The sequence below is a fragment of the Phytophthora sojae genome (genome assembly GCF_000149755.1).
Source record: "Phytophthora sojae unplaced genomic scaffold PHYSOscaffold_13, whole genome shotgun sequence".
NCBI lineage: Eukaryota > Oomycota > Peronosporomycetes > Peronosporales > Peronosporaceae > Phytophthora > Phytophthora sojae.
Window position 1 is genome coordinate 107244 of NW_009258127.1, and position 27431 is coordinate 134674.

A 27431-nucleotide genomic window follows, 5' to 3' on the forward strand; every position below is an offset into this window, starting at 1 on the left:
TAAGCCTACGTGGAGACTGCAAGTAGCTTTGAATTGAAATGTTGATGCATTGGAAGTTGTTGTTTGTGAACGGCATGCATTGATCTTAGCTCCTGAAATCGCATTAGTCAGCGAGTTTTTGCTTGGCTAAGGCTCGCGCGTATGCATCCACATTCCTACTTCTTGCCGTCGAAGAAGAGGAAGTACACACTGAAGAGGAACACACCAGCCATCATGGAGAACGCCGAGGCGTAGTACGGGTACGCAGCCGGGATGAAGCGCTCGTACTCGTCGTGCTTGAACGGGCGAAGCGAGACCTGCGTGGTCGTGTAGATCGTCGACAGTCCGAGGCGGCGGTACATGACACGGAAGAGGAAGATCCCGTACACGTCGGGAGCCTGGAACGTCACCGAAAAGTGGCCCTTGTTGTCGTGCGTGAGCGTTGTGCGCACATGAGGGTCCAGCATGACGAACTCCAGCTGCACGTCGTCCGCCTTGTAGGGCACCCACTTGCCGTCCTTGAGCTCGTGCAGGTCCAGCGAGTACGTGAGGTTGTCCTTCACGCGGTACACGAGGGAGTCACGAGCCACCTCGGCGTCCGGGTACAGCGTGATCGGCTGGTCGCCGCGGTTGGCGTCGCTCAGCATCTTGGCCGGCTGGGAGCCGTCCTCGCGGTGGTGCTTGACGTTGGTCATGCGCAGCACGCCGCTCTCCTGGAAGCCCCACTTGGTCACGGCGTCGGCGAACTCGGCGTTGGCGAACTGCTTGTCGTCCATGTACTTGTCGCTGAAAAGGTCGAGCGAGCCGGCGAAGATGAGGCGGGCGTTGTTGCGGCCCTGCACGGCCGTCACGAGGCCGATCTGGTTGCCGAAGAGCAGGTCGCTGGCCACCACCTTGTCCGTGATGGGCTTGACGGGGTTGGCGGAGTACGCCGTGGCCGGGGCCATGAGCGCGTGGAAGGCCAGGATGTTGTTGGGCTCAAGCGACATGCCGACGCCCGAGAAGGCGACGGGCTTGGGCTTGGAGGCCAGCGCACCCACGACGCGCTCCGAGGCCACGAAGTCCTTGGCCGCGATCACCGAGTTGTAGATGTCGTCGTCGTCCGCGATGGGGTTGACGTGGTCCAGCACCACGTTGCCCTTCTTCTCGAACTCGACGCCGCACTCGAGCGCGAACTCGCGCTGCACCTTAGTGAGCTTCTTGCTGGCCGAGAGCAGCACGTTGCCGCCCTCCTCCACGAAGTGCAGCAAGTCCGACTTGCGCAGCGAGCCCAGCGCCTTCTGGGGCGTGAACAGCACCAGGTTCTCGTACGTGCGCTCCCCGAAGCGCTCCAGCTCTAGCGGCTGCTTCTCCTCGCCCGCGAAGAAGCTCAGCTCATGGCCACGGGCTGCGAATAGAATGCACACAAGACGAAAGGGATCAGCTACGGATACTCCACTCTACACACTCATTGCCACTGCGCCCGCCCGCCGTACCTTCCAGCAGCTTGAAGAACTTGGAGTGCGTCTTCTGCAGCTCCGGGGACTCGAGCACCACAGCGGTGCGCGCGGCCTGCGCGACGGCCAGCACCAGCGCCAGGCACAGCGCCGAGAGGAGGGAGCGGAACGCCATGATGACGATTTAAAGTATGGGGCTCGACGCGTGGCAACTCATATCCGGGTACAGTGTACCAACCATGAAATACTTTTGTGGATAAAGGTACTTTGACGTTGTGCAAATACTTTCGAGGATATACAAGTTGAAGCTGCTGCAGCTGCTTGACGTTATTTGTGGCCAAGCCACCGATAGTCTATGAAAGGCGCTGAGCTGCGACGAGCGCGTCGTCTTCGTTCGCCGGGAAGTGTGGCGGTCTCGGTGCCTCGACGGGTGGCATCTGGACTGCCGTCGGTGCAGCGCTCAAAGACGCCGGATGACCCGACGCCTCGTGCCGCCAGACCAAGTCCGAGCCGACTTGTGAACAGCTCCGCCGACCTGGCCGTCATTCGAGAGGCAGGTCACGATGAAATTGATACCGGTAATCATACGAGAGGGAGGCCTGCCGACACGGTGCGCGTGGTGGTGCGATGTCGCCCCATGAACGCAACGGAGCGAGCGCGTGGAGATCTTTCGCTGTTCCGCTTCCTGCCGAAGGAGTCGACCACCCTCCAAGTCGTGTCCTCTGCCAGTGGTAGCAACAACACCAACTCTGGTTCAGCTCGAGAGCTCGTACGCAGCTTCCAGTTTGATCTGTGCGCCTCGGAGGAGCTATCACAGGGGCAGTTTTTCCGTGCCTGTGGCGTCATCCCGCTGCTCGAGTCGGTGGTGGAAGGCTACCTTGCCACTGTTTTCGCTTACGGACAGACGGGATCCGGCAAGACCTACAGCATGTCAGGTCTGGACGAGCTGCTGGCAGGGACAGGATCCCGTGAGGAACGCATGGGAGTGTCTAACAATTCCTTGGAGAACTCCGACGGACTAATCCCTCGAGCGCTCAAGCACCTCTTTGCGCTGTTGGAGCAAGCGCCGGTTGACGTGAAGACTGTCGTCCGTGCCTCGTACTGTGAGATCTACAACGAGCAGGTGTTCGACCTGCTGAATCCAGGCTCGGGCGCCTTGAATGTGCGATGGAACGCTCGAGCAGGCTTCTACGTGCAGGACCTCCTCGTTGTGCGTTGTGACTCGCTTTCCGATGTATTGGCTGTTGTCGACGAAGGTCACCGAAATCGACATGTGGGGTCACACGGCATGAATGCCGACTCAAGTCGCAGTCACTCGCTGCTAACTGTTCACGTGGACCGCACCGAGACGCGTGACTCCGACAGCGGTCAGAGTCATGATGTCACGAGATATGGGAAAATGAGCTTCGTGGATCTCGCAGGCAGCGAGCGGCTGAAAGAAACCAGGTCGAACAACACAGAGGAAACTAGCAACATTAACCGGAGCCTGCTTACTCTGGGGAAAGTCATCTCGGCGTTAGCAGCCTCGTCATCAGGGAACAATCCTGGCGTTGCGGCTGGCACCAGCCACTTCATTCCGTACAGGGATAGTAAACTCACCAAGCTGTTGATGGACTCACTTGGAGGCCAAAGCCTGACACTAATGATCGCATGTGTGTCTCCGTCAGCCGTAGCACTGGAAGACACGTTAAGCACACTCAACTACGCGACGCGAGCGAAAAATATCCGCAACAAACCGGCGGTGCAAGTCGACCCCATCGAGTTAGAGCTCAGCAACTTGCGGCACGAGAACCACGTGCTCCGAACTGAGAATGATGCACTTCGACTTCGACTGCAGCTAGCTGGATCGACGTTGAATCAAGCGAATAACCAGCTCCAGCGACCGCCCAGCCTAGCATCCATTCCATCCAGTTCGCGCCTGCTTCCCCTGGCCAATACGTCGCCGACCTCTCGCAGCGTACCAAAGCCCTCACTCCCCGCGCTATCGCCTTCACGACTCCCAGCCTCACAGCGCAACCAACTTCAGGCACTCCAAGAAGACCACCAGAGACTAACACAGCGAGCCCAGGCGACAGAGCAGAAACTACGCCAGCTTGAAGCTGAGAACAGAGCTCTTCGGCAGAGTCAAAGTCAACAACAGGTTGTCTCAATTGGCAAGAGCAGCCCGAGCAATGAGATGAAGCAGTTACGGGAGCAGGTTCAGCAACTGCAACAGCGCGAGCAAGAACTCATGCAGGCTTTGGTATGTGGTTTTCAGACAGAACTTGCCGTGTTGACTCAAACTAACGATATTTGTACTGTATGGATGGCTACGCGTTGTGCAGTCTCGGCGAAGTCGAGGGCGGCGTGAGGCACAGGAATCCGGTGAATCCGCAAGACATCATTAGTTCAAGAATATGTTTATACACTCAGTCGTTAAGGCTGATCGCGCGAGGGGGTTTAACAGCGAGGAACTTACGCAAATTCTGCGATCTGTCGCTAGCAAGCAGCCTACTCATGTAAAAATCGGCGATCGTGTCATGCATGAAGACATAACAATTCGCAATGGTTAGAAACTAATTAAGTTTGAGTGCCGTCAACAAGTAGACTGGCAAAAAGATCGATGCACACCAGCAAGGATTTTGAATACCAAGCTTATTAATTGCTGGCCTCGTGACAGCCCAGGTGGTGACGTGCTTGAGCTAACATACCAGCCTGGAAGGCTAATAGCGTACCTCGATGTTGCCAGCACGAAGGCCTGTGGCCCGCCTGTTAAGATACTCTACTGCTAGTCCCGGGCTCGAAAGCTTCTTCATCTTTTTCACGATTACCTTACAAATCCCACTTCTTGAACATCTTGGCCTTGAATGTGGGTTTTGCAGCATGGCTGTCAAGTACGACTTACAGAAGTCGGCTGAAGTATATTTCCGAAGAATCGGAGTCTTGCTCAAGTCGATCTCCGTCTTGTTCGGATTCGCAGGGATACGTTCCTCATCATCGGTCCCCGTACTACCGTAGACCCGCAGGAGCCTTTTGTCGTTGTCGTTGTTGGAAGCGGCAATGGCCGGCCGAGTGTTCGTTTTCCATACGTCGGTAACTGGTAGAGCTGCACCACATTCGCGGCTGATTACAAGCGCGGTTGCAGCAGACTACGTAAGGAGAATTTCCTTCATCCCCAAAACGTACCCAAAGTCCCCTAAAATCCCCCAAAACGTTTTGGGGACTTTCAATAAAAACTGTTTGTTACTCCCCAAAATCTCAATTTTAATTGGGGAGATCCCGCCAAGAAGGGAACAAAAAGAGCCCAAAACGGTGAACGTCGAAAAAAAACTAATTGCGGCTTTAGTGAAGCATGCATGCAACTAATATCGTTCGCCAGTTCGCTATCTCAAACTAAACACTATGCTAATCTAATGTAAGCTATCTGTGCTATCTGGCGACCACAGGCGCTGCACCAACGCGCCTCGAGTGATTGCCGTGTGCTCTGTCACAGAGCAGGGTCGCCGAATATTGCATTGTTATCTATTGCAAGCAAGAAGAGAGAATAGATAATTGAACATCAAACTAAACAAACCCGCAATAGAATATCGACATACTTCACACAGCAAAATAGATTATTGGTGCAATGTCAGTGTATTGATGGGTTACATACCTATCATTTACTCCGCGCTCTCAACAGTGCGCGCGTCCCAATAATCGGCATTCTGCCGCAGGAACAGCAGCATCTCCAGCGTGTACGGCTGCAGTGCGTGGCGCTGCAGCCCAAACGTGGCCCGAGCGATGCTAAAAAATCGCTCGACCACGTTGGACGTGGGCGGAATGGACGCCAGCAGTTCGTAGCATGGTTGATGCTCTTCCAGGCGCCGACGCTTTTGCAGCCGCTCCACGAAGGAGATGCTGGCCTCCTCATCCTTCACTTCTTGCTCGCCCTCACCCGCTGGTGGAGCCGCCAAGAAGCGCTCCAGCGCCGCCTTCTCCACCCGGGTCAGCCGCTTGGCTTGCCCCTTGAGCACCTTGACGCAGCCCGCCTCGAAGTCGGGTCTGTGGACGATGTCAGCCCGCGGTGCTACAATACAATACAAACAAATTAATATTAGTAAATGTACTAATAACGCATAATAGAAAAAAAAACGTACCGAGATAACGGGCGTACGAGGGCTTCGCGGCAATGAGACCGTCGAACCAGACGCGAACGTCGAGGAGGTTTGCGTCAGCGCCTTGGAGAGCCTTCAACACGGACTCCACGTCCTTCAGCTCGCCGATCAGGTCCCGAAGCGGCCGCTTGGACGCCGCCGGGGGAAGAAGCTCGGTCAACTCGTCGTCCTCCGCGTCGATGAATGGTAGAAGCTCGAAGTAGCGGTTAATCATCGCAAAGGTCGAACCCCAGCGGGTTTGCTGGCGGATGATTGGTCGAAGGTCGGTCTTGAACCTGCAAGCACCAAAGTGTCAATTTCAGTCAAATCACACTAAATAGCAAAAATAACAGGAAATATACAAATACTAACCGGAGTTTTGCAGAATGGTGGAGGGTCCGCAGCTTTACCATCAGCGCCTGTACCATGTCGACATCTTCAGCGCATTCGCTCAGCCGGGCGGCGACGGCTCGGTTGAGTCGGTGGCTTGCACACCCAACTAGCGGGACGCCCATCAGCGTAGCGAGGCGGCGGTTGACGCCGCAATTATCTCCCACCAGGAAGAGAACCTGGTCCAGGCGCTTCTGATAGTCGCGCGCTAGCATCGTAGCCAAGGAGGCTTGATGACTAGCCGCGGAGAAGTCGTCGGTCTCATCGTTGACGAGTGGTGCCATGCAGAGCAAGGGGCACCTCAGAACCCCATCAACCTCGTAGCACGCGAAGACCGCGATGTAGTGCTCCGAGTCGTGGCTCCACCCGTCAAAGATGATACCAAACTCCTCCGGCATCTCAGCCGCGATCGCGTGCTCGACGCAGCGCGTCACCGCGTCCATGACGCGCCGAAGCGTTTCGACAGAGACAGGCTGGAGGCGCGTGTAACTAGATGCAAAGTGTAAACACAGAAGTAGTTAATTGTCAAACAGTACATATTCAGTAGGGAGCTGGGTCGTACCGTCTTGCGAGCTTGATCTCGCAAAATGATAGCGGCAGGTTGCACTTCACCAGCCACTCCAGCCAACCGAACAAGTTCTGGGCAGAGTGGCGGACGTAGTGAGCAAGAGAGCCCGTCTGACCGGGTGTTGCGGCCAGCATCTCCTCCGAGTACGAGGGGTGCTCGCGCCTGATATGCTGCATCGGGTTCGAGTACCCCGTCCCCGTGACTCGCTTCCGGACCGTGCCGCACCGGCAACGGAAGTACTCGAGAATGACCTCGTCGTACTGGTCGCGGCACGGCCGGAAGTAGAAGTTGGAGACCTGCCTGTTAGTGAAGGCGGCCGTGCGAGGCGGACGGGGGGCTGCGAGCATTGTGGCGGCTCGTGGTGGGCTTGGTCGCGGGTTGTCGGCTTCCGGTGGAATGAAAAGTGGGGAGAGCTGGTATGGTCGAGCTCAAGCCATGGGTTTGGAGGATGGTTGGCTGCAGTAGCCCACAATACATAATCGAAGATGTCATGCTCAACTCAAAAGATAACTGGTAGATAGCGGTTAAGAACATGTCAATAAATTATTGATTCAAATCTATTGCAATAATTTCAGCACCAATTTATTTTTCGGCATTCCTGGCTCTGTGAACCGATTTTCAAAAAATTGAAACACGGTTCAAGAGCGGGGCAGCTTCCCCCCGCCTTCCCTCCCACCAGGTTGATCGCGAAGTCGGCCATCCTGCCAACGTCCTTGGACAGCAGTGACTTCACGTCCGTGTTAGCGCCCATCGCGCTGATCACGTCGATCAGCACCCTTAAGGGCCTGCAACGCTCTCTTACCTTAGCTATGTAACGCTGCTGCGCAGCTCGCCCTTCATCCTCCGCCCGTTTGATTTATGAGGGGGAGGTCCAAACCCAGTATTGGTACCATGTACCAAATTGAAATGTCTACAAATGCGTGGTGCGTTTTGCGGATGAAGAAATGGACGCCCAGCTCGCGTCATCAAAGCTCGTGCTGCATACCGGTACTACAAATTTTATCGTACGAAGTAAGCTGGATCATTTGAATGTAAATGTTTTCATGTTTGAAAAATCCCTGATCTTACTGCAAATTGGCTCCTACTACGATACAAGGTTGAATGAAACTCATTAAGACCGACTCATCATATTAGCCTTCAAGGAGCTCATTGCAGTTCTTGCAACTATAGGAAATCTGTGCAGTGCACGTGAGAGATGATGAGTCATCATTGATGACATGCACAACTGGTAGGAATTTTGTCCCGGAATAATACGGAATAAACGGGACCCGTAGATGTATGTCAAGATCGAAAACATATTGGTACTTGTAGTGCGGCACGTCAAGTGTCCAAACAATGGCAGTACATGTAGGTTGCAAGCGAAAGTGTTTGAATCTCCACTGCGAGGGCAGGGTGTTACGACGGCAAACCACTTAGAGACACGGAAAATCGATATACCCTTGATGCTTCAGGGCCACTTTACAGTCAGTCACCACCACCCTGCGCAGATAAAAATATAAAACTCACAGCTTCACTCTCCACAGAGGAAGAGTGAAGTTGTGAGTTTTATATTTTTAAAGATCCTTAAAGCCATCCGTTGAGCATAACACCTCGTAAGTTTACCATTGTCGACGGCCAGTCGAACATGCCGACACTCACATTGCAGTCGGGCCTGGTCTGTACCGCACGCACGCTAATGTCGTATTTACTCAACTATCAGTATTGTAAAAAATTACTCAAATGTCAGTAATATTACTCATGAATAAGCAAAACTTCCAGTGCCAAGCATCACGAGGAGAATTCTTCGCGGCCTTGTTGCACGGGTGCACTATCACAATGCTAATGTATGCATAGCATTTATTCGAGCATGTTTTAGTCTTCCTTCGCTTCGTCATCTAGCTCCTGGCCTTTGCGAAAGAGAAACTCGGCCAGATAATCTATGGGATCGGTCGGCTGCACCTTGACGACTTCCAGCATCCCCTCGGTGAGAGCTGGCAAGACGGTGTCCATGAGATACGCCCTCAGAGGCTTCGCTCGAGTCTCAAGCAGTTCGGCTTCCTCGCGTTGTAGCAACTCAAGCCGTGCGCGTTCCCGAGCGAGTTTTGCCTGTTGAGCAGCCTCGTCCTGAGCGTCCTGCTCCTGAGTGCGCTGGGCTGCACGGATTTCAGCTTCACGAGCTTGCTTCTCTGCTGCGCGACGCTGTTCGCGCAGCTCAGCGCGCGTAGGGTGAAAGTTGCGAGGAGCTCGACCTCCTTGCTCCATGTAGCGCTGGACGGGAGCCGTGAACGCGGCTTCGTCACGATAAGCATGGTCGTCTTTCAAAGTCAGTTCCAGCACCTCCACACCTTCGGCAGAGCTCGTCTTCTGCTCAGCCACATCGGGATTATGCTTTGGCTTCTCGAACACAGCCTCCAGAGCTTCAATGTTGGCCTCGAACTCGTCGAAACGACGAGCAAATGCGTCTTGCGTGTTCTCCGTGCGCTCCGCTTCAGCCTCTGACAACGACTGCGCGCGAATCTCCAGCAGAGTCCGTGGGGCCTGCAGCACCATCACTCGGTTGGGCGCGAGAACGAGACGTCGGGGCTTCAAACGTGCCAGTACAGCCTCGATATCTACTACAGGCGCGGTAGTTCCTCCCTCGTCGTTCTCTTCTCCAACTGCAGCCTCACCGCCATCGACCGCCTCGCCGTTGCCATTTTCACCAGCTTCACCTGAGCCTTCGCCTTCCCCGTCAGGGTTGCCATCGCCAGTAGGCTCCGGCGCGAAGAATAATTCTGCCTGGGCCGCCGAGATCGGGAGCCCATCAAGCACGTATCCCTGGTTTCGGCACGCAGCACTGCACAGCTTCCAACGCAGCAAAGCTACCAGCGCGGCTTCAGGGAGCTGATTGATATTCTCACTCGAGCCACCGGCTGAAGTCGGAGCCCACTGCTGCAGCTCGTCGCGCAACTTCTGAGTCTCTGACACCTCTGGGACCTCGTTTTGCTTCTCACCGTCGTTGTCTTGCTGCCCTCCGTCGCTCTCTCGATCAGCCTGAACAACTTTGACCGGAAGGGAAGGTGCGGCGTCATTTTCAGACGCAAAAAGCTCGTTCAGCAGAGTTGTCGGGGACAGATACGGCAGATAGTAATCTCTCGCAAGCCGCCGACTAAGCAGAGTTTTACCAGCACGAGGTGCTCCCAGGACGACCGTGCGCAGCGGACGCAAGTCCATCGCGTGGACGAAGTCGTCCACGAAGAAGGCCAAGTTTCCTAGTAGACCTCGCGAGTAGTGGCGCCACTCTTCCGGTGCCACCAGCGAATGCATCGCTCCAGCGGACGTGTCGAAGCGCAGGTGAAGTTGAAGCGGTGCTACGAGTTCCTCCTCCTCATCCAGCAGCAGTGCGTCAGCTTCAGCATCAGCGGCACTAGTAGAGTCGTCGCGATCACGTACGTGTCCCGAGGCGAGCAAGGTGCTGACTCCTCGGCACACGTCGCGCAGGGTCGTGCTGCCGCTGGTCTTGTCCACCACCAGTAGGTATTTCTTCGGAGGTGGTGACGGCGACGCTGCCACGCGGAAAACCAGGAGCGCCAGGTCGTAGAGACTGATCATGGGCAGCAGATTCCGACCTTGACTCGTGGGCTGAGTAGCGGCGGCAAGGCTCGGCACCAAAAGCGGCCGATCCGGATTCAACCAGGCCTCGCGGAAGATCAGTTGAAGTTGCGACTGTGCCCCACCGTACACGAGTCCAGCGCCTACGATGCAGGTTTCAAGCTCTCCGGTGCGATGCGCGCTCAAGATCTGCGTCTCGGCAGTTTTGAGGTCCGCGTACTTGCGCGCTGGCCGGCGCGACTTGAAGTCGTCCTCGACGTGGGCCGCACCGGCGCCCGAAGCAGCGAATGGCGCGTTCTTGCTCCACGACAACACCGAGGACACGGTGATGAAGCGCTTCACGCTCTCTCCTTCGCCTTCATTCGCGTCCTCGTCACCTTTCGTCGCTCCGCGTTTCTCGAAAGCTTTGAGCGTCTCCATGGCGAGCTTCGGGTCGCTCACCAAAGCGGTGACTACGACCACGTCCGCGATCTGCACAAGTCGACGCCACGCTGTTGGGTCGCTCTGGAGAGCGACGGGCTCCTTGACGGCCCCCTCGACGTCGCTGCTCGGGTGGCTCTGCAGCTGGCGCTTGAGCGCCGCCAGCTCGGACTTGCCACCGCGCGCGGCCGTGCCCACGACCTCGAGTCCTGCATCCTGGCAGTTGCGAGCCAACTCGGTCGAGAGTGACGAGCCCAAGTCCGTGATGAAGACGCGCATGTTCGAGCGTGCTTTGACCCAAAGTGAAGTTTTGCCAAATGGAGGAAGCGGTTCTCGATTCCAGACGCCGGCAGTTGCAGTACCCCGACTATTTTTGCGTCGATAGCGGTGTATATTGGGCACGGTAGGCGATTTCCAAGGCTCGCCAACTCCATCATTCGGGACGTAGTGGGATGTGCATACATCTACTGATATCCCAGTGGGGTTTGCGCGCTTAATCCTCAACGGTGACAATGAAAAAGGAACTCGCACCGCTCTCCACGGGCCCGAAGAGCATCGCTTCGTCGTCACACCCACGGCGACGCAATGGTGCGTGTATCCATCAGTGCATTTGCTTGTCAATGCGCGTGAAAACGCTCACCTCTTCCGTCTTGTTTGATTGTATTCAACCAGTGGGCATACTCGAAGTCAAGATGAAGCACCGGCTGCAGGAAGACCAGAAGGCTGTGGCCGTGGGTGTTTTGTGTAAGCCAGGCAAGCAGCAAGGAGGTCAACACCACCATTCCAAGAAGCCCCAGCGACTACCGAAGCTCTCCAAATCGGATTCAACACAAAACACGCGGCCGATTTCGTTCGAGACGGAGAGAGAGCAGGTCATGTCGAATCTTCAGCTGCCGTCACCAACGCGCTCGGTCATTGATCGGCACGTCCAAGTTACCAAACACAGTACCCAGCACGCTCAAGAAGCGCTGCCTCCAGTAGCTGGAGCATTCAAAAAGCGTTCTGCTCCTGCTTCAATGTTCCCTCAAGCTTACGCACGCAACGAGCTCCCAATCATGATCGAAGGTGGCAAGGGCGGCGGGAAGGCTGGCCTCCGCTGGACGGCCCCGATGGAAGATCTTGACTTCAGCAAGTACTTCCCGTTGTTCGTAGACGGCATGCGCGAGAAGGCTTTCCCTTTCAGCTTCTTGGCGCGTGAAGGTGCCTTCCAGTTGGCTGCGTTCGCCCAGAGACACCCGAACAAGCTCGTCGACTGTCTGTACCGAGTCATACCTGCGCTTCGCACGAATTTAGAGACTCGGGATAATGGGGCGTTGAGGGACGCGCTGCTACTGCTTCAGCAACTTGCACAAACTCCTGGAGTGGGGCCGCTGTTGGTGCCGTACTACCGCCAGGTCCTGCCGATACTGAACATGTTCAAGAACAAGCGTCGTAACCTTGGCGATGATATAGATTTCCGACAGCAGCGTTCACAGGACCTTGGCGAAGTAATCATCGAGACGCTGGAGCTGCTGGAGCGAACAGGAGGCGAGGACGCGTTCATTAACATCAAGTACATGGTTCCAACGTACGAAAGCGCGCTGAGCTGACAACAATAGGCAGAGTAACAAAATATTAGCACGGTACATTGGTGGAGGGGCGATGGCTTCATACTCTTCACTTCACTCGTTTGTCTGGGTCACATACTCTCGTCTTCTACTGGTACAGGTACACTCTGTGGCTGCAATTTGTCAAGTTCTGCTTGGTGGCGTTTGTGGATACGTTGGATTTCGTCCTCACACTCGCGGACCTTTTTGCGGAGCTCTTCCACGTGGGCACGAAGTTTCTCGCTTTCCTCGGCATATTTGCGCTCGCGTTTCTTACGTGCAGACGGTAGGTCTTCACGCTGCAAGCGCTGCATACTTTGGTATTGGGCCCGAATCTGCTGCAACTGCTCGCGCATTTCGTTACCAATTTCTGCACGGATACGGACCTCCATTTGCATCTTTTCCGCTTGAACCTGCGCCAGTTGCTCTCGCAATTCTTCATTTTCCAGCTCCAGCTTGGCCTACAGGATACCGAGCACATTAGCACATAAATCACCACAAAAAATAATGCATACAGCTACTCACCCAGTGCAGGTTCCTCTCAGCGACCTCCCTTTGCGATTCCATCGGTGATATCGCCACTTCAGCAGTCTTCGGTTTAACTGTAGATGCAGTCGTTCTGCGTTGACGGCGTGCGGTCTCACTCAGGCGCTGCTTAACTTTGACTCTAGCGGGTGGCGATGCCGCACTAGCCTTTGGCCCCGGTGCACCTCGATCCACCAGCGGTCTCGATGAAGAAGACGCAGGGGGTGCTTCCGTTGACTGTCGCCTCCTCTTCTTCAGTCGGCCGTCTAAGTCGTAGAACGTGGAACTAGGTGCTGCTTTCCTGGGAATGGATGTGCGTGTCCGCACCAATTCGCGCGCAACAGCGCTGTACTTTAAAGTCCGAAGAGTCTCGTCGAACTCGTGACTGGACGGGTTCACCGCCACAATCATCACCAGCGGGCCGTGATCGTCGCCCACGAGGTTCTCCTGGAACAGACGTGCTAGCTTGGACTCGCGGAATGGGACCATCTTCTGCAGACTTGGCGGGTGCTGCTGGTTCCAGCGCAACGTCTCCAGGCAGCGCATGAGGTTCATGAGCGAGCCATTGATCTTACTGGCCTCCTGCATGCGTAGCCCCGTCGCGCCGCTCTTCGATCCTCGCTCCGACCCGGCCAGATCCACGATCGACACCTTACTGCGCAGCTCTGTTGCGAAGCGAGACACCTGATGATACAGGTGCAGCGTGAAGACGCAGTGGCTGCGACTCGAGTCCGAGTTACAATTGGTCTCGGCCATCTGCTTGTGCCTCCGGCCCATTTCCAGCAGCTCGAGGCCTTCCTCCAGCGTCTTGATGGGCTTCTCCACAGCGCCGCGCACCTGGATCTTCCCGTCGCAGTCCTGCACACGCAGCGCCCTCCTCTTGCGGACCGCGGGCGACAGGAGGTCGTACACATTCTCGTTGTAGATCTCCAGGTACGTGGCCGTAACGCGCGTGACGGGCTGCGCGTCCTCCTCCTTGCGTCGCGGCAGCTCGTTCATCACGTACTGCAGCGCCTGAGGCAGCACGCCCGGGGCCTCCGTCGTGCCGCTGATGGTGTACGTCTTGCCCGAGTTGGTGACTCCGTAGGCGAACACGAGGCCGCTCTTGCCGCGCAGGGCCGCGTCCAGCACGGGCCTCGTGGTGGCCTCGAACAGCTCCGTCTGCTGCGTCTCCGGCCGAAAGATGCGCGAGAAGTGGAAGCTCGTGGCCGTGCCCGTGGAGCGGTACGACTGCGACGTCTTGGGCGGCTGCGCCAGCAGCGACACGTCCGACAGCACGCGGAAGCACTCGGCCGACTCGGCGTCAGCAGCAGCTGCGGCCTCCAGCGGCCGGAGGCGAATCACGATCTGCACTTTGTTGGCGTCCTGCTGGGCGTCCTTCTCGTCCTGTTGGGCTGCTGCTTCGTGCTCATCTGCTTCTTCTTGCTTCTGTGCTGCCATGTCTTCTTCTTCTTCTTTTTTCGCTTCAGGCTCTGGCTCTTGTTCTCCTGCTGCTCCTTCTTCAACTGCCGGGTCCATGGCAGCGCTGCTGAAGCTGAGTCTGCGCACGATGGCGTTGATCTCTACTGCGGTGAGCGACGGCTCGTCCCGGGGGCGGCTGCTGCTGCCGTTGCGCTCGCGGATAGCGCGGGCGACGGACTCCCGAGACGGCATACAAATTCAATTTTCAAATGAAAAGCGAGGGTAGCGTGACAGTGACATGTCAGTCGAGCGAGGGTACCCAGCTCAGAGCTCACTTTGTGACGACACGCACGCACGAAGGATGAGGCCCTGGACGCTGCTGCTCGCGTTGGCGGCTCTGCTGGCGACGACCGCCTTCGCCGACCCGCGCGAGGTGGAGAATGCCGAGTACGCCCCCCTTCCCCTCACAACCCCCACACCTCTGTAGCTGCGCTGGATCTAACAAGGAGTCTGTATTGTGTCTCCCTCCAGACTGAAGGAGGAGTTCGGCGACGACTTTGACGACGAGCGCTCGATCCCGGCGCTGGGAGAGCTGGAGCAGCACGTCAAGTTCGAGCTGGAGCACCGTCTGGCCGTGGACGCGCCCTTCACGCCGCGCGGCGTTGTGGAGATCGTGGCCAGCGCGTCCTCCCCCAAGCCCAAGGTATCCTTCTCGGCGCTGCCCGCGCTGAGCGGCGACGACGTGGACAAGCTGGAGACGCTGCTGCGTCGCGGCCGCCACTACACGGTGCGCGCCAAGGCGGACGCGGCCGACCCGGACTCGCCCTACGTCACGGCCTCCGTGCCCATGTGCATGCTGGCAGCCATGCGGCTGCGCGAGGACTTCGCCTTCCACCTGTCGGAGAGCGGCAAGCTCGTGGCCATCGAGTACCTCACGCCCTACCTGGCCTCGGACGCCTGTGCTGAGCAACAGGCCCGCAGCCTCAAGGACGTGCGCTTCGGCCCATTTGGCACCGTCTTGAAGGCGCAGACCGGCCCCTCGTACGTGTGATCCCTCGTCCGTTGGTATCTCTGCAGCATGTTGTGTTGAGGCTAACCATTGATGCACCTATTTCTGCAGGCCCCCCAAGAACATTGCAGTGAAGCGTGACCGCGCTCCGCAGGGCGTGAAGCCTGTGAAGAGCGAGGACGGCAACGACGAGCCCGAAGAGGAGAACCAATCCTTCCTCCGCAAATACGTACGTGCCGTGCAGGAAGGGTCCCTCGTGCTGTATGTTGCCTCTGTACTAACGGTATTGTGGATGTCTTTCGCAGTGGTACATCATTCTGCCTATCGTCGTCATGAGTCTGTTCGGCGGCGACGGAGGCGCCCCGCCCGCGGGTGGAGCTGGAGGCGCTCCTCCGGCTGCTGGCGGAAGACGGCGGTAGAGGGGCAGACAGGGACAACCCAAGCATCGTTATGCGCCACCAGTGCTGTTTAATGCTGCGATGTTTCAAGGCGACCGAGCAACTGCTTGTTTCCTTCGCTCATGTCCCCAGTAAAAACAAAACCTAACGCCCGGACTCGAGCCGAGGCAACCTTGAACCTTCGCTGGCCAACCGACTATACGATCAAGCTGGTATGTTCCGCTTCGTCTCCTTTCTCCACCTTCTTCCTCAACACGCTTCCTGGGGCTGGCGGCCACTCGTGGTGCGTAACTAGACGCCCCCACAGCGTGCGATCCCCCGTTGAGACCACCACAGCTACAGCTTTGCCCTGCAGGACGCTCGCCGTCATCGGGACAATGTTGCCACAGTGAAGCGGGTCCTGGTGGAGATGCGCGGGCGGTGTGTCCGTCGTGACGTGCTTCCTGCCGCCTCCCTGGCCAGCCTCCTCGTCCTCCCCGTCGTCGCCCACCAGCGTCGACTGGTCCAGCACGCAGTCGTCCGAGCACTCGACGACGCGCAGGTCGGCGCCCGCCACGTCCCCAGCCTTGAGCTCCACCACGTCCCCGTACACGAGACTCATGGCGTCCATCCTCATGCGTCGCGTGGCCGGTTGGCCCTGCGCTGCAGCCACTCGACGACGCACCGTCGACTCGCGAGGCAGCGCCTCCTGATAGGCCTGCATGGAGGCCGTGCGCATGAGGCACGGCAGCAGGCAGCAGACCCAGGACGGGCAGTTGACGGGCGGCGTCACGCGGTTGGCGCCGTACAGCGCGCGCCGCGTCATGGCGTCGTCTCTCGAGAGTCCGAGGGCGGGGTCCACGCCCACCTCCGCTACGAAGTCCGCGATGGTTGCCGGCCGTTGGTAGTCCTGCAGCAGCGCAACGACAGATAGGAGGGGCCCAAACCAGTTAGCATTAGTGCGATTAGGCTGCCTGGGGAGAGCAGAATGCGGCAGATACCTCGAGCTCCTTCATCTTCACGCGTCAGTTGAAATGTGATTTGTTTGTTGAGAAACGGCACATACAAATACTAGTATGTTTGGCGAAAATGCCAATCTATGAGCACTTCAAGATACTTTTTGTAGGATCTTTATCAAAAGGGGCCACAAATCCATCAGCACTTTATCATTTGGGGCCACAAAACCTGTCAAAGAGTTGGACTTAGCGCAGTACCGTAAGAAGTACCATCGATAGCCAATTGCTGTCCAGGCGACCGGTCAAGTGTCAAACTGCAACGCAACTCAAGTAGCGGAACGCGTCGCAACGAAGTCCAAGCTAGGCACGTTTTGCGGTTTCCTTACAGAACTGCTGCAGATACGTACATGTATCAAACCAATTGACTAGTAGCCCATTACGTACTTACTCCAGGACTTCGTACGACCTCAAAGAAATATCACGATCCAGTAACACCACATTGGATCGCCATCGAGTTGCTCGTCAGCATATGGGGTACATCGAGCATGCATATTGTAAATTACCAGTATTTTTTTTAAATAAGCTATGGCAAACCAGCAATGTATCCGAAACGACTTAAGCGTGCCCAAAATTGTGCAACCTCCGAAGAATGGCTTGAATTACCGGTGTGGAACGGTTGCCGCAGGACAGCACCCAGTTGCTTGCATACTCATACCTACGCTACCAGCAAAAAATAAACTAGCGCTGCTTGTGTGGACTTTATAGTTCTAGTTACGTGCTTCTTGGAAATAATAGAGGACCTTTTAGAGCTCTCCCACTAAAGAGTTGATGCAAGTGTCAAATTCCGCTACGACATTTATTCTGCTCAATAGCTTCCTCTCTTCGATGCCTTTGCGTCACTTATTACGCGTTTTAGCTATAAACTAAACTTATTATAATACTGCAAGTAGAAATGGATCCGAGGAATGTTTTGTTACATGAAGCAGCTTCATAAAGCTCATAAGCGGAAGATCACTGCAACGCTGTACCGGTCGCCTGGACAGCAATCGGCTATCGACGGTACTTCTTACGGTACTGCGCTAAGTCCAACTCTTTGACAGGTTTGTGGCCCCTTTTGATAAAGATCCCTTTTTGTACAGTGCGGAAGAATAGTTCATTCGGAAACTCTCTGCAAGAGTACGCTTCCACCACGTCAGGGTTAAGGCCAACTCCATGGTACTTAATGCATATTGTACCCTTCGCTTTCACGCAGACAGCCAGGACACGGCCACTACTTTCCCGTACTACTGACCTTCCCCAATCAAACCCGTTGCGCGCTCTCTAGATGCAACAAAAAGACTTGCACTTTTCGGAGGTGTTGTTGTATTTTGGTCAAGACACACTAAGACTACGTCGTTCGACACTGCCCACAAGCATACATACATCGGTAGAAGTACCACGGATACCCCAGGTCAAGCTTATGCACTCCGCTCATTCGACCGAGCGGAGCTTGCGGCCCCCCTTCTGAGCCGAAGGGCCCGTGGCAGCAGTACCGGTCTTCCCGCCGCTCGGAGCAATGGTGCCCGTGCCAGCAGTACCGGTCTTCCCGGCGCTTGGAGCAGGGCCATCGCTAGCGCCACCGGTTGCACTCGGGCCACCACTAGGACCAGCGCTCGGGCCACCACTCGGTCTAGCTTTCGCGTCCGCTGATGCGATTGCAGTGGCCGACGCGCCGCCACTGGTCTTCGAAGTGGTCGCAGTAGCGGTTCCATCGGTAGTCGTCGACGTGACCGTCTTGGTAGTCGTGCCGCCGTTGCCGCCAGGACCGGCGTCGGCGTTCGCATTCGTATTTGCTGTGACTGTGGCAGGCGCATCAGTATTCGCATTCGCGTTGGCTGTGGAGGTGGCTGGCGCTCCGGCATTGGCGTTAGCTGAGGAAGTGGAAGTTGCAGGCGCACCAGCGTTGGCGTTGGCTGTGGAGGTGGCAGGCGCGCCAGCGTTGGCATTGGCAGTAGAGGTGGCAGGCGCACCGGCGTTCGCGTTGGAGACAGCATTGGCAGGCGCGCCAGCGTTGGCAGTCGAGACGGCAGGAGCACCGGCGACTGCGGGGCCGCCTACAACTGGGCCGCCAACACCGACTGCGGGGCCACCGACAACAGCGGGGCCACCAACGCCCACAGCGGGGAGACCGACATTGACGCCAGCGATGCCCGGCACACCGACGCTGACACCTGGGCTAACAACGCCAGGGCCGTACGCGCCAGGGCCCACTCCGACACTAGCAACGCCCGGCACTCCAACGCCGATGCCGTGTCCGAGGCCGAGGCCGAGGCCGAGGCCGAGCAGGCCAAAAGTCTCAGCCACTTCTCGCTCAGCGTGCACTCTGCTCGAGACGGCCACGGCGGCGATGCACATGGCGAAGATCTTGCCGCTGCTGAACATGATTGGGGTTGTTTGTAGTAGTCGGCGAAAGCTTGGACTGCAGATACTCTGGATGATTCGGCTCAAGAGATTGGAGTCCGATGAGATGAATTGGAGAATAAGGAGCGATCAAGTAAAGCTTGTCGGTGAAGTCTGAAGTTCGACCTGATGAACTGCACACGGGCACATGTGAAGGTTCGGAGGCCGTGTGATTTGTTTGATTGGCGTTGTCGAGCCTAACAGTTGTCTGCAATCGACACCTCTACTTATGCGCACGTCTCGGATCCATCAATGTTGTAGCAACTGGTGCACTGCTTGCGGTCGCCCCGTATGTGATTCATTGAGTAGCTGTCCGTTCGATTTGATTGTGGGTGAGCAGTACTCGTTACTTCGTACTAATTTTTAATATCTATATGTTGAAGTTACTTTGTTTCAAGTACTTTTAAGTACTTGAAACGTAAAAGTAGGCGATTTAGAGCTCATTTTGCAACTACCGATACTCCCGAGTCGGGAGTCCCGACGAGGAGTCTGCTACTTCACACTCAAAATGACTATTCCATACATAACACAAACAGCAAGTTCCTTATTATCTAGAAAGCCATGCCCGCAATCGCGATGTGGGCCACAAATTGCACCGTCTGCTCTATGCTAAATGAGTAACTTCAACATAGAGCATACAAATATTAGTATTGTGGGTTCTACTCAAAATTTCCGAACCGGCCGATTGCAATCGCCCAAGCCAAATCGCTCCCCCGGCCACTTGGATTGTCTATTGGAACTCGAGTAAGTACGATTTACAGATGGATGGCATTCTTGTTGGAGCGATTTCGATCTGTACTTGAATTTATATTGGTCGATTTTCGAAATCGGCCCGATTTGGAAATTTTCAACGGAATTGACTACGTGTGACGTGTGGCTATTCCTAATGTAGCGGTGACTTCTCGAAGATTGCTGTCCGTTGCTGGGCAACTGAAATACCTGGCACTCTTAGCAGCCAGCTTGACGACAATCTGCGAATCCTGTGCTTAAACAATACACGAGTGGGATGCAAACAACAAAACGCAGCGCATCGCTGAAGCGGGCAGGTACGTGTAAGTTCTAATCGCATTGTTGGTGTGTCTGACCGCAAAACGTCCTGCACCACAGGAATATCGAATCGTGTGTTCGAGGTCCTCTATTTACGTGTGTTTAAACGATAGAGTCCTGATATCGTTGTAGACTGAGCCTAATTGATAAGCGGTGTTGGGATGGTTCCTCCTCCGGCGAAAATTGTTCTTGCAAGTAGCCCCATAGCTTGACAGGCAGGTGCTCTCGAAGTAGTACAGCATTGGTAAACTTAGATAGTTGTCGCAATTTAAGAAATCCCCTGATCGCTTTGTAGATGCGTTTGGAAGGTGGTTTCCATGCCATCGAGACAACGTCTTTGAGCGCTTGCTGCGTGGCATTCTGGGCTCGAGCCGACTTGATCATTGGTTGGATGCCTTGGACGCAGAGAGAGACTGTAGATAGTTGAGCTCGCTGCTTTAGCTGATGCATGGCTCGGATGATGAGCTGAACAGCCATACTAGTTTCCTTGACTGGCTCGTTCACTTGGGCGAAACCAATGGCAATTATTTCTTGTGGGTCGTTCCCCAACACCGCCCAAATACCTCTTCGCCCTGGTAATCCGTCCCACAGGCTATCGAATCGCGGACAGTTACTCAATGAATCACATACGGGGCGACCGCAAGCAGTGCACCAGTTGCTACAACATTGATGGATCCGAGACGTGCGCATAAGTAGAGGTGTCGATTGCAGACAACTGTTAGGCTCGACAACGCCAATCAAACAAATCACACGGCCTCCGAACCTTCACATGTGCCCGTGTGCAGTTCATCAGGTCGAACTTCAGACTTCACCGACAAGCTTTACTTGATCGCTCCTTATTCTCCAATTCATCTCATCGGACTCCAATCTCTTGAGCCGAATCATCCAGAGTATCTGCAGTCCAAGCTTTCGCCGACTACTACAAACAACCCCAATCATGTTCAGCAGCGGCAAGATCTTCGCCATGTGCATCGCCGCCGTGGCCGTCTCGAGCGGAGTGCACGCTGAGCGAGAAGTGGCTGAGACTTTTGGCCTGCTCGGCCTCGGACACGGCATCGGCGTTGGAGTGCCGGGCGTTGCTAGTGTCGGAGTGGGCCCTGGCGCGTACGGCCCTGGCGTTGTTAGCCCAGGTGCCAGCGTCGGTGTGCCGGGCATCGCTGGCGTCAATGTCGGTCTCCCCGCTGTGGGCGTTGGTGGCCCCGCTGTTGTCGGTGACGTTCTCCTAAGACGAGGTATTGATTGCGGGCACATGCTGTGCTCAATAGCACCAACCAACTAAAATCACATGTCTGTCATCACACGAACACGGTCATTGTGACCGTGTGTATTTCTTCAGCTGGTAGGCAAAGGCTTAGCCAACAAGCCCTACGAGCTACAGCAGTCGCGCCTCACTCTCCAATTCACTGCATCGGGCTTAAACCACTAGAGCCGACGCATCCAGAACAAGACGCCCACTTCAACCAAACACCGCAGTCATGCAGCAGCGGCAAGATTTTCGCCGTGTGGATCGCCGCCGTGGCCACCTTGAGCGGGGTGCACGCTCAAAGTGGCGTCAAGGTTGCTGCCCCGTTCGTTAACGTTGGAGTGGACGGGCAGCCTGGTGCCGATGGCCGCCGGTATGTCGACGTCAATGTGATGGGCATCCGCGTCCGTGCCCCTCTTCGCCCCAGAGGTGAACAGAACTACGGATTCGCCGGCGCGCCTCCAGGCGCCTACGGTGCAGCTCCAGTCATGCCCAATGGTTACGCCGCAGCTCCTGGCCAGGTCATACCAAACGGCTACGGTGCAGCTCCAGCCATGCCCGCTTACGCGGGAGCTCCCGCTGCTGCACCCGCTGCTGCGGAGTGCCGCAAGCTCCGCTCGGTCGAATGAGCGACCCGCAAATAAGACTAACCCGGATGGGTCCATGGTACTGGTGTATGTTTGTGAGCAGTATCGAACGATGTTGATTTATGTGTGTTTTGAACGAAAATACAACACCTTTGATAACTGAGAAGTGGTCCGAGTTGTGTCATGTAGAGAGTGGAAATGTGTCTTGTTTACAGCATGCAGGAACAATTTGTTGAGTACCTAGTTGACCCGAAAGGCTAGATGTCTGAGTTTCGTCCAAATTGACCTTCAACATGTGGAATGGTCGGCTACAATACCAGCTACAGTCTCCGGCCAACGCGAGAGTGTTGGTCAATTGTATCCTACATCATCATGGTCATGATCATGATGTTGGTCCATTGTATCCTACATCATCATGGCTAAGCTCTACATGTAGCCTACATGTAGAGCTCAGCCATGTTATCCGTGTGAATGATAAAGCGGCATTGCTGCGATGAGACGATCGTGGGACGAATCGCAACACTAATCAACGGTTGCATCCAAATTCCCAACACTAATCAGCGATCGCGTCCAAACTCTTCTCACTCCAGCCACCCTGTCTCACAGGATCTTCTGGCACTGGTGCAGCAAAAATCCAGCCATAGCGTCATGCCGGACCAGCTCCCGTATGCGCGGCTTGTAACCCCGCGAGTATCCTCCTCCTCAGCAAGCAAGGGGGTCCCCAGCGTCGATGGGGCTACCTTGGCGGTGGATGTATTCCGTCTAAGCGCCGCTACGAGCCATCAGGGCAAAGATCCCGAGTTCCAGGCCGCAGAAGTGGCTTCGTTCTCCTTCCTCGAGCTCTACCGCTTCGCAACGCTTTCGGATCGAGTCCTGCTGGTTCTCGGCGTGATAATGGCGGCTATTAACCGCGCCCTGTTCCCATGCATCGCATTGGTGTTCGGCGAAGCTATTGCGGCATTCGCTCAGACGGACGGCGGTGTGGATCGCGAGGCACTGAACAAGGCGTCGCTCCACTACTTCCTCATCGCCATCGGACTTTTCGTGACGGATTACCTGGCGTATCTGCTCTTCTCCCTGTCGGCCGAGCGCCAGATGAAGGCGCTGAGAGCTCATGCGCATCAACACATGCTCTACATGGATATTTCATGGTACGACCTGCATGATCCACTCCAGCTATCGAGTCGAATCACAGGCGACACGGTGAGGATCAAAGACGGTATGGGCCAGAAACACGGTGATTTTGTTAAGTACGTGTGCCAGTTCTTCGCGGGCTACATCATCGGATTCGCGCGTGGATGGGATATCACGTTGGTCATGATGTGCGTCATGCCGCTGATGACTTGGTCGATGGCGTATGTTCTCCGCAGTTGGCACACTCGAGCTGCTTACGCCCAGCGGATCTATGCCGAGGCAGGCGCTGTGGCCGAGGAGACGCTGAGCTCGATCCGAACTGTCAGTTCATTGACCGCCGAGCATCGTGCCATCCAGAAGTACAACGAACGTACCTTGGAGGTCGAAAATGGAAATATCACTCAAGTGAGGGTGTTTGCATTCGTGCTCGGCATCTTCCGCGGTTGCTCGTGGCTTATTTACGCTGCGGGGCTCTGGTACGGAGGCTTCCAAGTGTACAAGGGCAATGCATCACCTCAACAAGTTTTCCAGTCGTTGATGGCGGTCGTAATGGGGTCCCGTTCACTGGCATTTATCTCCCCGAATCTAACCGTCGTCATGGACGCGAAAGGTGCCGCAGTCGCACTATACGAGCTTCTCGACACTCGATCTCAGATCGATGCTTCTCGAGAAGATCAAGGCGTCGTCCCTGAAGTATGTCTTGGCAAGATCGAAGCCGTCAACGTCGACTTCGCTTACCCCACTCGAATGGATGCTCCCATTTTGAGAAACTATAGCGTCACGATCGAACCTGGCCAGACTGTCGCGTTCGTAGGCGCTAGCGGCGGTGGAAAAAGCACCATCATCTCACTGCTGGAGCGGTTTTACGACCCCACCAGCAGCTCCATTCTGCTGGACGGGCGAGACCTGCGCACACTCAACCTGAAGTGGTTGCGATCGCAAATTGGGCTGGTGTCCCAGGAACCGGTGCTGTTTGCAGCTACTATTGCGGAAAATATCACGGCAGGACGGACCGATTACACGCGGGAGGACGTCATTACCGCTGCGAATCTGGCGAACGCTCACGAGTTCATCATGTCACTCCCAGAAACGTACGACACTTTGATCGGTGAGAAGGGAGTATCGCTATCATGAGGGCAGAAGCAGCGCGTGGCAATCGCTCGGGCGACTATACGCGAACCGAAGATATTGGTGCTGGATGAGGCCACGAGTGCACTGGATGCTGAGAGCGAGCGAATTGTCCAAGAAGCTTTGAACGACCTGATAACAAAAACAAACATGACGACGTTGGCTATCGCTCACCGACTCAGTACGATTCGACACGCCGACAAAATCGTAGTGCTGGCGGATGGCCACGTGGTGGAAGAAGGCTCGCACGATGACTTGGTCGAGATCGAGCATGGCGTCTACCACAATTTGTACACGATTCAGGAGGCGAAAGCTCAAGAAGAAGTGGAAGCAGCAGCTTTGGCTTTGGCTGAGGCTCAAAGCGAGCAAGCTTCCTGTGACCTGAAACGTAAAGCAAGTAGTCGATCAATGCGAAGCGATGATACTCGTACAAGTGAGTGACAATCAATGCTCGATGGTCAAGTAGTCGAGACTAGTGAGGAGGAAAACCCACGCAGATTTACCGTGCGAATCGCGAACGAGATCAGCACGCCTGAGCGCAAGTATTTCATCCTGGATATGGTTGGCTCAACTCAGCGTTTCTTGCTTCAGCAGTTTTGATAAGTGAGCTCGTGGCGATTATAACGGTTGACTATGCGAACTACCAAGCTCATGACGACCGCTCGTACTTATCCTCGTTGCCACACGAGGTGACAGTTTATGGATCCCTCTACCTCGCTGGAGCTTTTGTTTTCTTCGCTGGCACTGCAATCCAGAGCTACGGCTTCAGATATGTTGCTAAAAAGCTGACATCTCGCCTCCGAGACATGCATTTCTCGTCCCTGTGTCGCCAAAACATTGCCTTCTTCGACGAAACGGAGCATGCGACCGGGGCCCTCACAGCCGACCTGGCTACAAGTGCATTGCGTGTGGCGTTGATCACTGGAGAGGCCCAAGGGCGGCGGTTTTCACGACGGTGGCTGCGTTGCTGATCTCCTTTTTGTCCGGAAGCTGGCTTCTCACGCTCGTCATGCTCGCAATCATCCCCGTGCTGGTGCTTGGCAACGTCTTCCGGTCGGAGAACATGCACGGCAAAGGAATCCTCGCAGACGACATGGCGGATGTCGGCGCCCATGCCTCAGGAAGTCCTCGGGAACATTCGTACCGTCGTTTCTCTGGGTCTCGAGCCTTCTTCGTGCGAAAAGTTCTCGCATCTGCTGGCCGTGCCGAGGAGGGCGGGCGAACGGGACGCTCAAGTGAACGGGCTGGCGGTGGGGTTCAGCTCCTTCATCGTGTTTGCGACTTACGCGTTCACATTTTGGTACGGCGGTAAGCTTGTGAACGACGACAAGATCACGTTTCGTCAGCTCATGCGCTCGCTGATGGCCATCATCATGTCTTCGCAGAGTGTTTGGGCGTCACTAGCCTATGTGGCCGACTCAACAGCGCGTTTGAAGCGGGAGATACGATCTTGTCTATCCGTGATCGACAACTACCGATTGACTCATTCCAAGAAAACGGCCTTCGTCCTACCACAGTCACGGGCAAAATCAAGTTCAAGGACGTTTTGTTCCGGTACCCGACACGGCCGAAGGTGGCGGTGTTGAAAAACTACAACTTGGTCATCGAACCTGGTCAAACCGTGGCGTTTTGTGGACCGAGTGGCGGCGGTAAAAGTACCTGCGGTGCTCTTCTCGAGCGGTTTTACGACCCGATCCAAGGCCAGGTGATGCTGGACGGCGTGGATATCAAGCAGCTCAATGTTCGATGGCTGCGAAGGCAGATTGGGCTTGTCGGTCAGGAGCCGACGTTGTTCATCGGCACGATCGCGGAGAATATCGCCTATGGCCAGGACACGATGCCCGACATGGAAGAGATCGAGGCCGTGGCCAAGATGTCAAACGCGCACGAGTTCATCATGCAGTTCCCAGACGGCTTCAACACGCAGGTGGGCATGAAGGGCGAGCAGTTGTCAGGGGGCCAGAAGCAGCGCATCGCAATCGCTCGCGCGATGCTCAAGAACCCGCAGATCTTGCTGCTCGACGAGGACACGAGCGGGCTCGACTCGGAAAGCGAGAAGATCGTGCAGGAGGCGCTCGACAAGGTGGTCGCCCTGCACCGACGCACCACCATCGTGATAGCTCACCGACTGTCAACGATCCGCACTGCAGACAAAATCTGTGTTGTGAGTGGCGGCAAGGTCGCAGAGCAAGGCACGCACCAGGAGCTAGTGTCCCGTCGTGGGATCTACGCCAAGTTGGTAGAGTCTGCTGCAAACTAAACTAACAGAATGCAAATCAAGCGACAACAGCGACACAGACTTGAATAAAGCAAATGCTTGCGCCCCACCCACCCGTCTAACGTTTCAGGCCGAACGCGAGCCTTGTATTGTGCACCTCTAAGCGTCTACATAAAGTCGTCGTAGTCGTCGTAAGTGTCTTCGTAGCCGGCGTAGTTCATGCCGCCGGCGCCGCCACCGTTGCCGACGCTGCGCTCGACGTTCGCGTAGCCCTGCTTGCCGGTCTGCTTCTTTTTCTTGCCCTTGGGCTTGGCGGCCGCGATCTTCTCGTTCTTGATGACGTTAATGATGGTCGTGATCTCCTTCATGTCGTCGGCCGTGAGGTTCACGGACGCCTTGGTGAGGATCACCTTGATGCACTCGAGCGCGTACTTGGAGTTGGACGTGGCCAGGCGGGCCGACACGGCGTCGCCCAGGTGCTCGTGGTCGGCCAGCGACAGCAGGCGCATGGCCGAGATGGCCTCGTCGGCGCCGGTCGCAGCGCCGGCCGCCGGCTTGGGCGGGGCGCCGGCGAAGGCGTCGATGGCCATCTCGAAGTCCGCCTCCTCAATAGAGGCCTTCTCGCGCGCGCGACGCTGGTCTTCGGTCTCATCGGCCTGGGCCGCGAGGCGCGCCTTGGTGAGGGCGATCTCCATCTTCTGCTTCTCCTCCATCTCCTTGAGCTTCATCTTCTTGAGCTGCTTGGGCTTGAGCGGGCCCTTGGGGGCGGCCGACTCGGCCTTGGCGGCCACGACGGGCACCTCCTCCTCCTCCTCTTCGTCGTCCCAGTTGGCCGCGACCTTCTGCGTCTCCGTCACGGACGGCACTTCGAACTCGTCGTCATCTGCACAGGGAAAGCGTTCAACCGGCGATTGTGAGCGAACCAGAGCGAGTTAAACCGCGGCCGACACGGCGCCGCATGCGCCGGACACAGCACTACATGGACGCAGTGCAATAGGAAACATTGAGCACAGGAACGCACCCCAGGAGTCCATCTTGGCTGGCTGCTGCAGTCGCTCGGGCTTGTTGGTCGACCTGGCGTTTTACTTTCTCCTCTCCCTGGCCGATTATTGGCGGCAGCGCTGCAGTACCACAAACAGGGTACACTTCTGACACGCCGTCCTATTTTAGGCCAGGACGTATCCTCGCCAACCCTATCACCATAATCGTGCGGACCAGCATATTTCAGGATAATGGTCCTCTCGACTAGCGCCATGCTCCGTCGCCGCGCGGGCCTCCTCAAGGCGCAGCAGCGCCGGCGCTTCTC

The 27431-nt window shown here is 56.1% G+C and overlaps 12 protein-coding genes across 12 annotated transcripts; 5 read left to right on the forward strand and 7 right to left on the reverse strand.

Annotated features, from left to right (window-relative positions):
* Nucleotides 1–61: 61 nt before the first annotated feature.
* On the reverse strand, nucleotides 62–1590 carry PHYSODRAFT_565653 (hypothetical protein; the record flags this gene model as incomplete). The annotated part of the gene is made up of 2 exons (XM_009539106.1): nucleotides 62–1366; nucleotides 1455–1590. The coding sequence occupies 2 exons, from the start codon at nucleotides 1588–1590 to the stop codon at nucleotides 156–158; spliced, it is 1347 nt and encodes a 448-aa protein (XP_009537401.1). The 3' UTR covers nucleotides 62–155.
* A 462-nt stretch (nucleotides 1591–2052) lies between these two features.
* PHYSODRAFT_530869 (hypothetical protein) lies at nucleotides 2053–3765 on the forward strand (the record flags this gene model as incomplete). The annotated part of the gene is made up of 2 exons (XM_009539107.1): nucleotides 2053–2090; nucleotides 2151–3765. 2 exons carry the CDS (start codon nucleotides 2053–2055, stop codon nucleotides 3763–3765), a joined length of 1653 nt encoding a protein of 550 aa, XP_009537402.1.
* Nucleotides 3766–5053: 1288 nt separating this feature from the next.
* On the reverse strand, nucleotides 5054–7236 carry PHYSODRAFT_340857 (hypothetical protein; the record flags this gene model as incomplete). Its single annotated transcript, XM_009539108.1, has 5 exons — nucleotides 5054–5460; nucleotides 5531–5823; nucleotides 5900–6406; nucleotides 6480–6781; nucleotides 7162–7236. 5 exons carry the CDS (start codon nucleotides 7234–7236, stop codon nucleotides 5054–5056), a joined length of 1584 nt encoding a protein of 527 aa, XP_009537403.1.
* Nucleotides 7237–8336: 1100 nt separating this feature from the next.
* Nucleotides 8337–10754, reverse strand: PHYSODRAFT_530809 (hypothetical protein; the record flags this gene model as incomplete). The annotated part of the gene is made up of 4 exons (XM_009539109.1): nucleotides 8337–9097; nucleotides 9176–9424; nucleotides 9458–9483; nucleotides 9577–10754. 4 exons carry the CDS (start codon nucleotides 10752–10754, stop codon nucleotides 8337–8339), a joined length of 2214 nt encoding a protein of 737 aa, XP_009537404.1.
* A 413-nt stretch (nucleotides 10755–11167) lies between these two features.
* Nucleotides 11168–12064, forward strand: PHYSODRAFT_531047 (hypothetical protein; the record flags this gene model as incomplete). Its single annotated transcript, XM_009539110.1, has 1 exon — nucleotides 11168–12064. One exon carries the CDS (start codon nucleotides 11168–11170, stop codon nucleotides 12062–12064), a length of 897 nt encoding a protein of 298 aa, XP_009537405.1.
* Nucleotides 12065–12153: 89 nt separating this feature from the next.
* On the reverse strand, nucleotides 12154–14104 carry PHYSODRAFT_306852 (hypothetical protein; the record flags this gene model as incomplete). Its single annotated transcript, XM_009539111.1, has 3 exons — nucleotides 12154–12212; nucleotides 12339–12522; nucleotides 12587–14104. 3 exons carry the CDS (start codon nucleotides 14102–14104, stop codon nucleotides 12154–12156), a joined length of 1761 nt encoding a protein of 586 aa, XP_009537406.1.
* Nucleotides 14105–14348: 244 nt separating this feature from the next.
* PHYSODRAFT_252046 (hypothetical protein) lies at nucleotides 14349–15038 on the forward strand (the record flags this gene model as incomplete). The annotated part of the gene is made up of 2 exons (XM_009539112.1): nucleotides 14349–14470; nucleotides 14519–15038. The coding sequence occupies 2 exons, from the start codon at nucleotides 14349–14351 to the stop codon at nucleotides 15036–15038; spliced, it is 642 nt and encodes a 213-aa protein (XP_009537407.1).
* Nucleotides 15039–15590: 552 nt separating this feature from the next.
* On the reverse strand, nucleotides 15591–16292 carry PHYSODRAFT_530636 (hypothetical protein; the record flags this gene model as incomplete). The annotated part of the gene is made up of 1 exon (XM_009539113.1): nucleotides 15591–16292. A coding segment is annotated over one exon (702 nt), but the record flags the coding sequence as incomplete, so codon positions are not given.
* Nucleotides 16293–17799: 1507 nt separating this feature from the next.
* On the reverse strand, nucleotides 17800–18750 carry PHYSODRAFT_340863 (hypothetical protein; the record flags this gene model as incomplete). Its single annotated transcript, XM_009539114.1, has 1 exon — nucleotides 17800–18750. One exon carries the CDS (start codon nucleotides 18748–18750, stop codon nucleotides 17800–17802), a length of 951 nt encoding a protein of 316 aa, XP_009537409.1.
* A 2002-nt stretch (nucleotides 18751–20752) lies between these two features.
* On the forward strand, nucleotides 20753–21687 carry PHYSODRAFT_340864 (hypothetical protein; the record flags this gene model as incomplete). Its single annotated transcript, XM_009539115.1, has 2 exons — nucleotides 20753–21022; nucleotides 21289–21687. 2 exons carry the CDS (start codon nucleotides 20753–20755, stop codon nucleotides 21685–21687), a joined length of 669 nt encoding a protein of 222 aa, XP_009537410.1.
* Nucleotides 21688–22293: 606 nt separating this feature from the next.
* On the forward strand, nucleotides 22294–26167 carry PHYSODRAFT_340865 (hypothetical protein; the record flags this gene model as incomplete). The annotated part of the gene is made up of 7 exons (XM_009539116.1): nucleotides 22294–23898; nucleotides 23983–24295; nucleotides 24374–24468; nucleotides 24516–24862; nucleotides 24898–25009; nucleotides 25092–25335; nucleotides 25425–26167. 7 exons carry the CDS (start codon nucleotides 22294–22296, stop codon nucleotides 26165–26167), a joined length of 3459 nt encoding a protein of 1152 aa, XP_009537411.1.
* A 125-nt stretch (nucleotides 26168–26292) lies between these two features.
* PHYSODRAFT_529586 (hypothetical protein) lies at nucleotides 26293–27009 on the reverse strand (the record flags this gene model as incomplete). The annotated part of the gene is made up of 1 exon (XM_009539117.1): nucleotides 26293–27009. A coding segment is annotated over one exon (717 nt), but the record flags the coding sequence as incomplete, so codon positions are not given.
* Between the last annotated feature and the right edge of the window lie 422 nt (nucleotides 27010–27431).